The 12,885-nt window shown below is 36.6% G+C and overlaps 1 protein-coding gene across 1 annotated transcript in view; it reads right to left on the bottom strand.

Moving 5' to 3' along the window:
- LOC145674988 (protein APCDD1-like) overlaps window positions 1-12,885 on the bottom strand; it is a 94,719-nt gene that overhangs the window by 71,552 nt on the left and 10,282 nt on the right. The window contains exon 2 of the mRNA XM_081745327.1: window positions 6,295-6,463. Within this exon, the coding sequence (XP_081601453.1) occupies window positions 6,295-6,463 (169 nt within the window). The remainder of the gene's footprint in view (window positions 1-6,294; window positions 6,464-12,885) is intronic.

The following is a 12,885-nucleotide window of genomic DNA, read 5'->3' on the forward strand; positions in this document are numbered from 1 at the left end:
GTTGAAGAGAACGTTCAATTTCAAAATCAATCAACCAATCTAACATGCTTTTAAAAGTTTAAAATACAACTTTTTTAATTATCATCATCATCATCATCATAATTATTGGTATTCTGAATTTATTGGCAGGTCACTTCTTGCAGCTGAGAAGTTCCTATGTTCCGTGGTTTTCCTCTAACCTCTTCGTCTTTAGGTAGGGGCCACGGTGGCTCAGTGGTAGAGCGTTCACCTCTGGTGCTTGGGGTCCCGGGTTCGATCCCAGCCCCCCCAAGTGAACTTTGTGGTGGACAAACACCGTGTGTCTGAGTTTTCTCGGAGTTCTCCCGTTTCCTCCCACTTTCTTCATTCATATCTCATCATCGCCGTCTCCTTTAGCCTAACCGGCATAAACATGGGACGTAAAACTCAAAGATTTCATTTCGTCTTAAGTTGCAACTTTTCTGTTTTGATATTGCCCATTAATTGTAGTCTCCTTGTCCCTGTCTCACTCTTTCCTGCCATCATGCCCTCTAGTAATCTCTTATGATACAGTTCCTTCTTAGTCAATGTCTCAACCAATTTCTCTTCCTCTTCATAATAATATCTAAAATTGCCATTTTCTCCCCAACCATTCTTAGCACCCTCTCATTCGTTTTCCGCTCGACCCAGTTAATTCTCCCAATTCTTCTCCACACCCACATTTCGAAAGCTTCTAGTCATGTTTCTGACCCATACAGTACAATACTCAGTACGTAACAGTTTATGAGTCTTTTTCTCAACTCTTTATTCAAGGTCACTTCCTCCTAAAGGATTCTTTAGCCATTCCTATTCTTGCTTTCATTTCACGTTCACACCAAATAAAGCGCAAATATTATATTACATTGAAAATGTTTAAATTACACATAGTGCTAAAAGTCTGGAATGATATTAGGGTAATAGCTAGTTGCAAAGACATTTTCTTATAAGGAAATGATCTGGGTGCGGAGTTTATGACATTATAACTGCCGAGCACTCAGACTGAATCCGATTCGAAAATTCACGAGTGACCAATTGCCCCACCTCCACCTCGTCGCCGTGGTTAATTTAATTGCGTTCTGTATATACTATCTGGCCCATTTTCTAAATCAGTGGTTTTCGTCACTGTCTTTAAGTAATTCACCAACATTCATAGCAGAGGCGAATCCAGGGAAGCGATCGGAGCAATCCCTCCAGAAGCTCTCTTATTTTATATATAAATAAAACCTATCCGTGAGTTTGGAGCTCTTCAAAGTAGCTGTAAGTAGCAGTATTACAACCAGAACCCTGCAAACCCAGGCCCGAAGACGGCCCGGCCCGAATCTCGAGCCGGGCGTAACTGGCCTGAGAACAACCAAGTCTGATATGTAAAGTCAATCCTTCAATGTGCAATGGAAAATGAGAAATGTGTCGTCATAATATTGCAATATCTGTTTGTCCTTCTCGAATGAGAAAATCGTGTGAAAGCTTACCCAAGGTTTGCTTTGTATATTCTTATTCTGTCTGTCTATTTGTTATCTGTACTTGCTCTGTCCAGCCATGTTTATTATATAATACAGCTCATGGCAGTAGCGTAGCCAGGATGTGTGTTTGGGGGGGGCCCAAGTGCTGTTATAGGTACATATAGAAAAATTACAAACAAAAAAATATATAAACATAAAAATATATAAAAAAATTACAAACATCAAAGTACCAAAGTACATTGTCGGACCCCTTTGGGGGGGGGGCGGCCCCTCCGGGCCCCCCCCTTCCCTACGCCACTGGCTCATGGACATAAAAATCTTATACTACACTCATTAGTGCGTTACAGTAACAGAGGAGATAGGTAAAACAGCTACACCATATGAAGTACTAATATTACAACTACTACTGCTAATATTACTGTTACAATTACAATTACGAATACTAGTGCTAATTCCACTATTGCGGCCACTGCTACTACTATTACTACGACCACTACTACTACTACTCATTACTATACTAATATGACAGCGAATGCCACTACTGCTATTACTAGTAAAACAAAAACAAAACAATGAAAATGAAATCTTTGAGTTTTACGTCCCACAGCTATGCCGATTAGGCTAAAGGAGACGGTGATGATGAGAAATAAATGAAATGGTGGAATGAATAAAGTGGGAGGAAACGGGAGAACGCCGAGAAAACCCCCACACACGGTGTTTGTCCACCACAAAGCTCACATAGCACGAGCAGGAATTGATCAGACTACCTCTAGCACGGAGATGAGTGCTTTATCTATTGAGCCACCGTTTTAGATCAAGCATGGGTTAGCATTCTACGCAGACCGGCCATAATAACTAGCATTTCTCCGTTTTTTTTCTGTACTTAGAAGGTAAATTCGGAACCACCAGACATATCAACTCTGACGCGAAGTCGTAGCAGTCGTAGTGGTATTAGCAGTGGTCGTAGTAGTAATAGTAGAAAAAGTGGTAGTAGTAGAAGTAGTAATAGTAGTAGTATTACAGTACTTTGCAGTCTTGAATAAAGAGTCAGTTTCCCAAACACATTACGATTAACATAGGCTGACAACATTAGTTTCCGATCCATCTTTCAGAGTGCCCGGAAATACATGTGCCCGGTTCGACCCTATAGCATTTGTGTCCGACTCGGTTATGGCTCGGTCCAGTTTGATATTGTTTCAAACGGGCAGGGCCGGGCCAAACGGGCGCGCCAGGCCCATGCAGGGCTCTGATTACAATCCACCGCTCCCCCCCAGAAGTCCGTCCTGGATCCGCCCCTGATTCAAAGCAGCGCGCTTGGTCTTAGCAAAGAACCTTCATATTAACAATCGCAAAACTTCGGGTTCATCCAATGAGGCACAGCTAGTTTGCAGTTTAAATTTGCATTCGCATTTGATACGAGCGGAAGCGGAACCCTATCTTTTATGTATCATGGACAGGGAGAGGGTGAACTTTACAGCACAACACGTGAGAAAAGGATGGGACGTAGAAAGCGAAAGAGTAAGCAAGACGTATGAACAGGTAAGTTGCATGTAAATATAAGACTTTTGAAGGGGATGATGGAAGCCAGGATTTGATGTTTACATGCTAGAAATACTTTCTTTTCCATCTTCTTTTCAGCACACTGTGTTTGCCAAACGGATCTTCTTCAAGGAATATACATTTCTTTTCTCTCCTCGTTTCCGTATTCTATCACAAGCAGTCACACTCCAAAAGCATCGAATTCGCACATGAACACACAAGCATAAGACATGTCCCTTGCGCACCAACTCACGCCCCGTCCAAATGAAAGTACGAAAGAGAGAGGTGGGGGTGGAATAAAATAAAACCTCACTCCATGTTACGCGAGAATCAATTTCCTCAACTCCACAATGATATTTCCTCTTCTGCGCGTCCGAATCTCGAAGGAAAAAAAATAAAAATCTCCTTTTCCTCGCCGTTGGTCCATTCAGATAACGTGATAGAGTTGATACATTCTTCTCCACGCCATATGCTTCTGCCTTTCCTCCTAGTCAATCAGTGACTAGCCAACAATGGCTGTTATTTCCTTTCGTATATTTCTTTCCCTCGTTCTGCACCTCATTCGCAGTAGTTCTTGAAATGTCAACTAGTCCCGAAGGATTCTGCTGAAAATCTTGCAAATTCTCCAAGGAATGGTTTCCTTTCATGTTCCTCTAGGTTTTTCGTTGCAACTTAATTTCGCATACTATACTAATGGCATTCCGTTAACAGGATTAGTATGTCAATGAGCTATCAGGTGGAATACATTGTCAATTATATCTTCAATGAAGCCCATTTCTGATGCAAAGAGTACGTGGTTGGATCTTAGGCAATATGGTTAGGCTATTTTACGCGAATTTATGAGAAAATTATGTAATAATAGAATTCGTATTAATAGAAGATAATTCGTCCTAGCTTTTTAAAAAAATAATAATTTTCTCAATGATAATTTGTAATAATACATCTCATGTAATATTTATTTTAAAGAAGTCTCTCACTACTATGTTACGAGAGATCAGGATGCACCCACGAGTGGGATCCACCGGGTCCGAACCCCCAGAACCTTGACTAATATTTGTACTTTTTTTTTTAACATAACTATATTTGTCCGTCTCCTTTAGTCTCCTTCTATCGGATTTTCTGAGAATACAGGTAGCAATAATTAACAATTACTTGTCGTCTTTTCGAGTGCAAAATAACAGATTTAATATTACGTAGACGTATTGGAACCCCCAGAAAAACTTTGGACCCCTCCCATTCCCTAGAAGATTTCGCACTCTGGTTACCATCATATAAACAAATAGACATGTAAATACTACAATCAATCAAAAGGTGATTCATCTGTGTCAGGTAGTTTTCATAAATCCATTATAAAAAGTTAAAATAGGATCGTTCATAAGATTATAACGATTTTGATTTCCAAGAGTCATTTCAACTGAATGCTCTAGACCTCATTCTCAGTAAACTACATGGACAGGAGAAGGAACAGGCAGGAAGGCCGATATTAATACCCGGAACAGGTAGGAAAGCTGATGTTAATACCCGGAACAGGCAGGAAAGATGACGTTAATAACCGGAATAGGCAGAAAAGCTGATTATGTTAATACCCGGAACAGGTAGGAAAGCTTATATTAATACCTGGAACAGGCAGGAAAGTTGATCTTAATACCCAGAACAGGCAGGAATGCTTATATTAATACCCGGAACAGACAGGAAACCTGGCGTTAACACACGGAACAGGCAGGAAACCTGATGTTAATACCCAGAACAGGCAAGAAACTTGATGTTAATACCCAAGGCAGGAAAAGTTATGTTAATATCCGGAATAGGCAGAAAGCTGAGTTAATACCTGGAACAGGCATTTAACCTAGCAATGGTGACAGGCAAACAAGAACATCAATAGCCTAGTCCAGCTTTTCTCAACCTTTTGTTAACTGGGGTCCATTTCTATTATTCAGAATGCTCTATGAAGTAGTCTAGTTTTGTCCCTTCCGGCAGATTTTCATTTTAAAAAAAGTTTTGAGCATATTTAAGCATACACTACGACAGAAATATACTTATATTTAAAAAGAATACAATGAATTAAAATAACATTAATTTTACATTCGTATTAATAGAAGAGAAGATAATTCGTCCTAGCTTTTTAAAAAATAATAATTCTCTCAATGATAATTTGTAATAATACATCTCACATATAAGATATTAGGATTTGCATAACATTTATTATATTAAATTTTATAACTTACACTTGTTTCAGATTCTCAATTACAAATGTGTGATACGGAATTCATTTGAATTTTATTTTTCTAACGGTTTTGGACTTAATATTCAATCTAATAGGACAATAAGGAGGAGATACAAGTATATATCAAGGGTCGTTTGAGATCCACGAACCACAGTTTGAGAAAATATCATTAAAGCTGTTCGTTTTGCAAGCAATTTATACATGGATCCTTGACTACATATATACACTGCCAATACTTGCTTATTTCTCCCATCCAGTGTTGCCAAGAGTTACCTGCACAAGGTAGCTAAATGATATAACTACACGTACACTGTCAATACTTGCTTATTTCATTCTCTCATCCAATGTTGCCAACAGTTACCTGCACAAAGCAGCTAAATGATATAAGTATACCTATACTGCCAACACTTGCTTATTTCTTTCTGCCATCCAGCGTTGCAAACAGTTACAGTAGACAGTAGCTAAATGATGTACAAAATCTAGCTTTAAAATGGCTTAACTCGCCTAAAATTATTGCTAAATATATTAGCTAATAGAATAGCTTTAACAATAAAATAAACCAAACGTTTTTTAAATAATTTTACTGTACTTATCTAAAACAAACTCTAATAGTCTTCATGATATTCTCAACTCAAACACTTTTACCCGTAATTTACGCTTAAAGTACTGTGTATTTACAGACCTTTCTAAGGCGGTAAGCCGGAATCACGACCATGACATGATTGATATACGTACGTTACATAATGTAATTTTTGAATGTAAGTGAGCAGTAACTGACAGCAGAAGGACTAGTAAAATACGAGTCACACTTTATTTTTCTTTTGCTTTTATTCATATTCTTAAAGATATGTAGAAAATAATTTTAACCATCGTTGAAGACAAATGGCTAGAAATTAGCAATTATGAGTGCTAAAATTATAGCTAATATCTGAGCTAATTTTTTATTGGTAAATGGCTAGATTTAGCTATAAAATGGGTAAATTGGTTACACTGTTTCTACCTCCTCTCTTTTGCTCTAGTGTTTCTGTTATTTCTGAGTCGGAAGTGACTATTATAAAGAGATTCTGTACTCACCCTTCGGAGACCCAGTGACCAGTGAGGTTGGGTGGATAATCAGCCTCTGCATTCCTATCTGCGATCCTTGCTTCCTTCTCCATAAGTTCACACTGAGATTCCGAATCATGATCTGGAAGGGAGTTGCTGTACAATGGGTCTTCTCTGGATACAAACCCCAAGGCGAAACCTTCAAAAACATAGAAAAGTCAATCAAACATCTAAAACAACAAAAATATTTATGTATTAATTTATTGAAGAAATTTCCAGATACAGCATAATTTTGCCATTTTATACAGGGAAATGTTAACAAACAGAAAAAAAAACAGTCAACAAAGAGTGCAAAAATACTATTATTTAGCCAACACGCTTTTAATTATTCACTCGAACACCGGGTATCTTGAAAAATGTCCACATCAGTTGTTAGTCTGTGAAAAAAAAAAAGACCTCTGTATAATTGCCAACCAAGGGCAGGCAAGATGGAATAGGTAGGTATTCCGGGTTATGTTGAAAAGGACACGTAAGGATAGTTATTGAAGTAGGGTTTCCGATCTTAAGTTCCCATCAGCTATCTTATGAAGAAATTTCAGGTCAGAGTTACTTCTGCGTTATCCCGGAATCTGGATATTAAAATATCGCAAGTTTCTCCTTATGTAATATTCGGACTGTGGGAACACGAAAGAGTACTATAGCAATAAAGAAATTCAGAATTGAATCAATTCTAGAAATGTGTAGACACAACTGTGTAGTAATTACAAGTACATTAAGTTGCGTGAATATGATATAAATAAATTATTTTACACTTGAAATTCGAACATTACTCTTCGCACATTCGCTCTTTCATATTGTAAAACTATGATTGTAATATCATCATTCTCGATTCATACTGGTGCAGACAGGTGTTTATAGATAAAATAAACATAGAGTTATCAGACTTCCTGTTTGACCATGACGTTCTCTTTTTCGGGGCCCGAAAAATGTTCAAGGACTTTTTTTTTTTTAAAAAAAGGAAAATGTGAAAATGTTTTCTTGTTGGGAAGGGGGGTAGAAACAACTGCTTCAGTTTTAACATCCGTAATTTACACACATATAGGGCCTATACACAAATACTCGCATATTTGTAAACAAATGTTAATGTTAACTGTTGAAATATCCCATTTCCACTGCAATCGAGAAAGAAAAGTACTTAATACTTCCGTAGTCGATATTCTAAAAGTTTAGTTGCATAAATTAATTTTCTTATGCCATTACAAGATTTGTTCGAGTAATAAACCTATCTTTGTGTAATCTCAGAAAGGATTTTTTTTTTTGTTTCTATGTTTGTTTAATCTGTCATATGGTAACCTGGATATGATCAGTGATGCCAATTTAGTATATTTTTGGCTAAATCTAGCCTATTCGGAGAGGCATTTAGCCATACAAATCTACAAAGTGCTTATAGCCTTGAGAGTCTTCATCCCGGCGAAATTAAACTACCGCTAATTTTACAGTAATTATGTGATATCTTCAAATAGATAAAAGATAATTAAAATATGGAACAAAAGCGCCCTATACAATATTATTTTGAGTGAGGTACCGTTATCATAAGTCACCTAACGGCTTTCCGTTTGCAGCTGTTTAGAAACGCGAAAATAAATGCCAATTTTCAAAATGGCTCGAAATCGAAAGCAGATAAGTGAGTCGTGATAACGGTTTCTCATGTAAAATAATATTGTCTAGGGCGCTCTTGTTCCACATTTCGATTATCTTTTATCTATTTGAAGATATCACATAATTACTGTAAAATTAGCGGTATTTTAATTTCGCCCGGATGAAGACTCTTAAATATAGCTTATTTTATGAAAACTTTTTGCCATTTTTGCCTTTTTTATTAACCGTTAAATTGGTATTTCTAAAAATAGTTTATCTAGAAACTAAAATGTAATTTTTAATAATTAGCCTATTTATCACTATATTTTATTGTATTGATTGATTTCTCTGGACAGGAGGTGTTTTATTACGCAACTAACACTTGTTTTTCATCCTTCTTTTCTCTCCTCACCCACAGATTTACAACTCCTTAACAATACTTATCGCTTCAGAAAAAATTTTAATGTAGATCCCGTAACGGCCCCGTTTGCTACTTTTTAATTATTTTAATTTTCGCATTTCCTGGCAAGAATGAAAATTTTCTAATGCAAATTTAGCAAAATGTTGGGTTCTTCAAGCCACAGAGATTGTTTTTGTTTATTAGAGGAAACAAATAGGATATCTAATTAGCTTGAAAACTCTCAATGCAATCATGATGTTTCATGTGGGTGTACGGAGAAATAAGGAGTGTTTATCAGGATTATGACCTGCCGAAAGAAGTATTACTGAAAATTGGTACAATGGCAGTCTACACAAACACAACCAATCCACAATCCAACGATGGTGCTTCCAGTTCCAGAGCCTCGGCTAGCTACAACGTCATCGATGATGACTTATTTCAATTCAACTGGTAATATGGCTGTCGACTTTCACAAGTCAGATGGGTTGTTGATGGATTTTATTGTAATTAAAAGTCATGAATGTTCTTTGTTAGTCTTCAGTGAATAAAATTCAACATTTCAAATTTTACTATGACTCACTTCTAATCCTACACACAAAAAGAGGGTTTAAAATCTACAATGTGGGTTATGAGGTTAGCAGTTCAAAATCTAGCGATTTTTGCGTAAAAAAGCTTATTTCTGAAGGCCATCTAGGCTATTTCCTTCAGAGGTTGTTGGCAACACTGGATATGATTATTAGATTCTAATCAAGTTTTTAGCATGTCATGTAAGAAACAAATAAAGATCATTAGTGTTATAATCTCTTTTTCCTTAAGTTAAGAAAAGTTTGAGAATGTGAAACAAAGATTAAAAGTTTTTTTTTTTTTTTTTTTTTTTTTTTACCTCCACGTCATATAAGAAAAGATTGGATACTACTCGCGAAGAAAAAGAGAAGAAGGGATTAAAAGACTACATTATGGAAGAAATTTTTTGCATCCGAAGAAAATCCAACTTCGTCGCAATATAATATTTATGTTCAGAATGTAATGGCAAACGTGTTTATCCACCAGAGAAGGACCGGATCCAGTACAATTCATGCAAACAATGGTGCCATCAAGATAGCATAGCGTATGAAGGAGGACAATACTTGACTACTTCATATAGTTTTGTGGTTTCGCATTTTTTCTTTTTCTTTTTTTTAACTTAGTGGAATACTTTCATATGTAAGTTTTACTTCTTGCTAATAAGTAGAAAACCTTCATACAGGTAGTTCGTGCATTATTGTTCAGAATTCATTGAAAAATGTTATACCCTGACCCAGGCCGGTAGCCAGCCCAAAAATGTAGGGGGGCCCGGCCGATGTTAGGAGGGGCCCGATCCAACCATATTGTAGTTCATCACCATATTATAGTTCATTTGAAAGCCTACTGTGAAAATTTTAGGGTGGGCAACAAAACTTTAAGGAGGGCCCGGCCCCCCTAGACTCCCCCTGGATACGGGCCTATCCTGACCATCAAATGAGTGCAAACGGCATTTTTTATAACTAAAACGTAAACAGTGTTACCAAGTAATTAACTTTTAATTAGTCTACTAAAGTTCTTACTGTCCTGTTCATAACAAACCATTTCACATGTATTTACAAGTTAAGGCAAATAGAGTTTCAAAAGTTCCGGAAGTTATTTCTAGAACATATTAAGTCAGGAAGTATACACAGCATTCAGGGTACTGAATAATTTTATGATTTCTTTATACGATATTCATATGTTTCATAGTTTACTTTTTTTTTTTAATCACTCGGTAGAATTCATTCTAATAATTATGGTGTTATGTAAAATTTTGTATGCTTTGTGGCATGTGTTTCTCTTAGCTTTCATAGGAACAAAAAAGGAATATTGGTGTGTTTAATTCCTTTAATATTTCATAATTATTACTGATGCTCCAATGATGTTTTAAAAAATCGTGAAACGTTGGTCTCACTGCAGCATTTATTGTTAGACATGGTATCGTCTGTGGTTATTTTGTTTAGTAGAAAAATATATATGACATTTAATTTTAAAAAATAATATTGCGTAAGTTACTAGTTCGCCGTCTTTGAGTTTAACGTCCCACCATTATGCCTGTTGGGCTAAGGGAGACGATGAATGAAGCATGTGAATGCTGATGGAAGAATTGGTGGAATGAGAAAGTGGGAGGAAACGGGAGTACCCCGAGAAAACCCACGAACACGATTGGGTTGCCTCAGTTGGCAACACTACATTACAAAAAATATAATTGAGCATGTCTGTGGGCACAATGTTTGCTTACTATACTGCTGGGTAAATGTCATTCGATTACTTTAATCATTTTTAAGTTCTTTCTATGTCAGTGTATCGTTTGTATTGCTATCTTCATATGATTCTAGATTCTTCTTTCCTCTGTATCTCATATGTTTCTGGGTGTCGGCCCGTAAAACTTTGGATTTCTCACTTCTCTTCACTCGTCTATCGATTGCATATTGTTTGATTGGACAATGCTACTATCAATATAAGATGTTCCCTTGTCAGTGGTCCATATTCCAATGAAATCAAGTCAGTAGTATTTTAGCTCACACAAATATGCAGACACTCTTCCCATTAAGTTTCATATCAGCATAATGTAAATATGAAAGGAAGTTGAAAAATTCAACATCTTTTCTCGTCTTGTGAGTAGCGGATCTAGAAGATAAGAAGTGGGGGGCACTCAGAATTCAGACTATGATGAGCACTGGCGTCTCTGGAATGTAAAATTTGGGGGGGGGGCATCAAAGAAAGTGATTTAAATGGTACTACCTAGCCCAACCTGTTTATTAACTTCGATTCCATTTGTTACCTTTCTGCTTACCTTCACGGACCCCCTAAGGTATATCAAGAACTCGATTACAATTGTTTCACAGCCTGAATATTATATTCCAAATAAATTATTATTTATATGATATTCTGTCGTTAGTAAATAAATTAAATTAGAATAAAATATTGAATATTTTGTACTTCAAAATATTCGGTGACGCTTCCCCCTCTTCCCTCCGCCAGAGACGCCCGTGATGATGAGTATATTATAAGTTTACTACAAACTTTCAAAAATATATAAATAATAGCTTAAATTATTTTTGACAGTCAAAAACTAGGCACCCCAGCCCCGAACCAGATCATCCCTAGGGATGCGCACGAGACGAGTCAAGACAGGATTTTCCTGACAAAATTCGAGTCGAGACACGGCTCTTCCAATAGAGAAATATACATTTTTCGAGTCGAGACATCACTTTTACAGCACATTTTCGAGACGAGACAGCCACAAATCTTGTCTCGTGCGCATCCCTAATCATCCCCTGGATCTCCTTTAAATTTTATACTTGCAGGCACGTAGCCAAGGGGGGTCCGGACCCCCCCCCTTCGAGACCAGAAATGAAAAAAATTAAGGAAAGATGAAATAAAATGAAATGAGAAAAAGAAGGATCAGCCTTAAAAATAAACTACAGGAAGCTTTTGGTTACTCTTTCTTATCGGGAGATTTGTATTACTTGCAATACATAGTGGCGAGGTGAGCTAGATATCCTGGAAGAGTCAGGGAATTTGAAATTTCTAGAAAAGTTACGGAATTGTCAGAATTTCTGCTACTAGTCAGGGAGATTTCAAACTTCCGAAAGCATAGTGCCGTTGTGTAAATGCGTGGAATTTTTTTAATCATAATTTTTCATCGCATCCTTGCAGTATCAAATACGTTATTTCAAAAACAATTTTCTACTGCTCCTTTAACCTGTCATTTAGAACAGACAGTAGTTGACGGAATAATAAAAACAAAAATTTATGTAGAAAGAAAGTTCTTTTAACATTTGATTCAACAGAGAAAGGAACGCAGATATTGTAAAATACTTTACAAGACATTATTGAGTATGTACTGTTTATAATAGTGAATATCTACTTTTTATAATAGTTGAGGTCATAATGAAAGGAAAATTGTTATATTTGAATAAACAGAGGAATGTATAATCTTTTTCAATACGTTTTTTTTATTATTATTTTACTCAAGATTTCTTCATAGTTCGTTATTAAAATACTTACCAACATATCCTCATTTTATTGTCCTAACAAACCAATATATGTTGATAGTAAAGTAGTTTAGATTGATCGTGCTCCTGGGCCTTCAGAATTTCATGTCACCCCCCTCCCCGTTACGAAATTCTTGCTAAACGAACCAATATATGTTCCAGTAAAAAAGTTTAAAATAATCGAGCCGCTGGTTTGGTGACCACAGTATTTCATATCACGAACCCCCTCCCCCCCCTTCACGAAATCCTGGCTACGTGTCTGATACTTGTTGCGCCCGAACTTTGGTTCTCTATACGCTATAGGCTAACATCGTGGTTAACTGAAAGCTCTAATTGTTTATATTTCGCAATTTAAGAATATTTAACAATGTAGAATAGAATCTGATGAAGCCAAAGTGGATGGTTGACGAAATGGTTACCCGCTATTATATTTTGAATAAAAAGATATTCTTTTGCTCAACAACTAATTCTGTATAACACCAAGAACAATCAGAATATCCACGACGGAACATTCAAATTTTGTCAGCAAATGTCTTGTGG

This window comes from Thermobia domestica, chromosome 18, assembly GCF_964235325.1.
Source record: "Thermobia domestica chromosome 18, izTheDome1.hap1.1, whole genome shotgun sequence".
Taxonomy (NCBI): Eukaryota; Metazoa; Arthropoda; class Insecta; order Zygentoma; family Lepismatidae; genus Thermobia; species Thermobia domestica.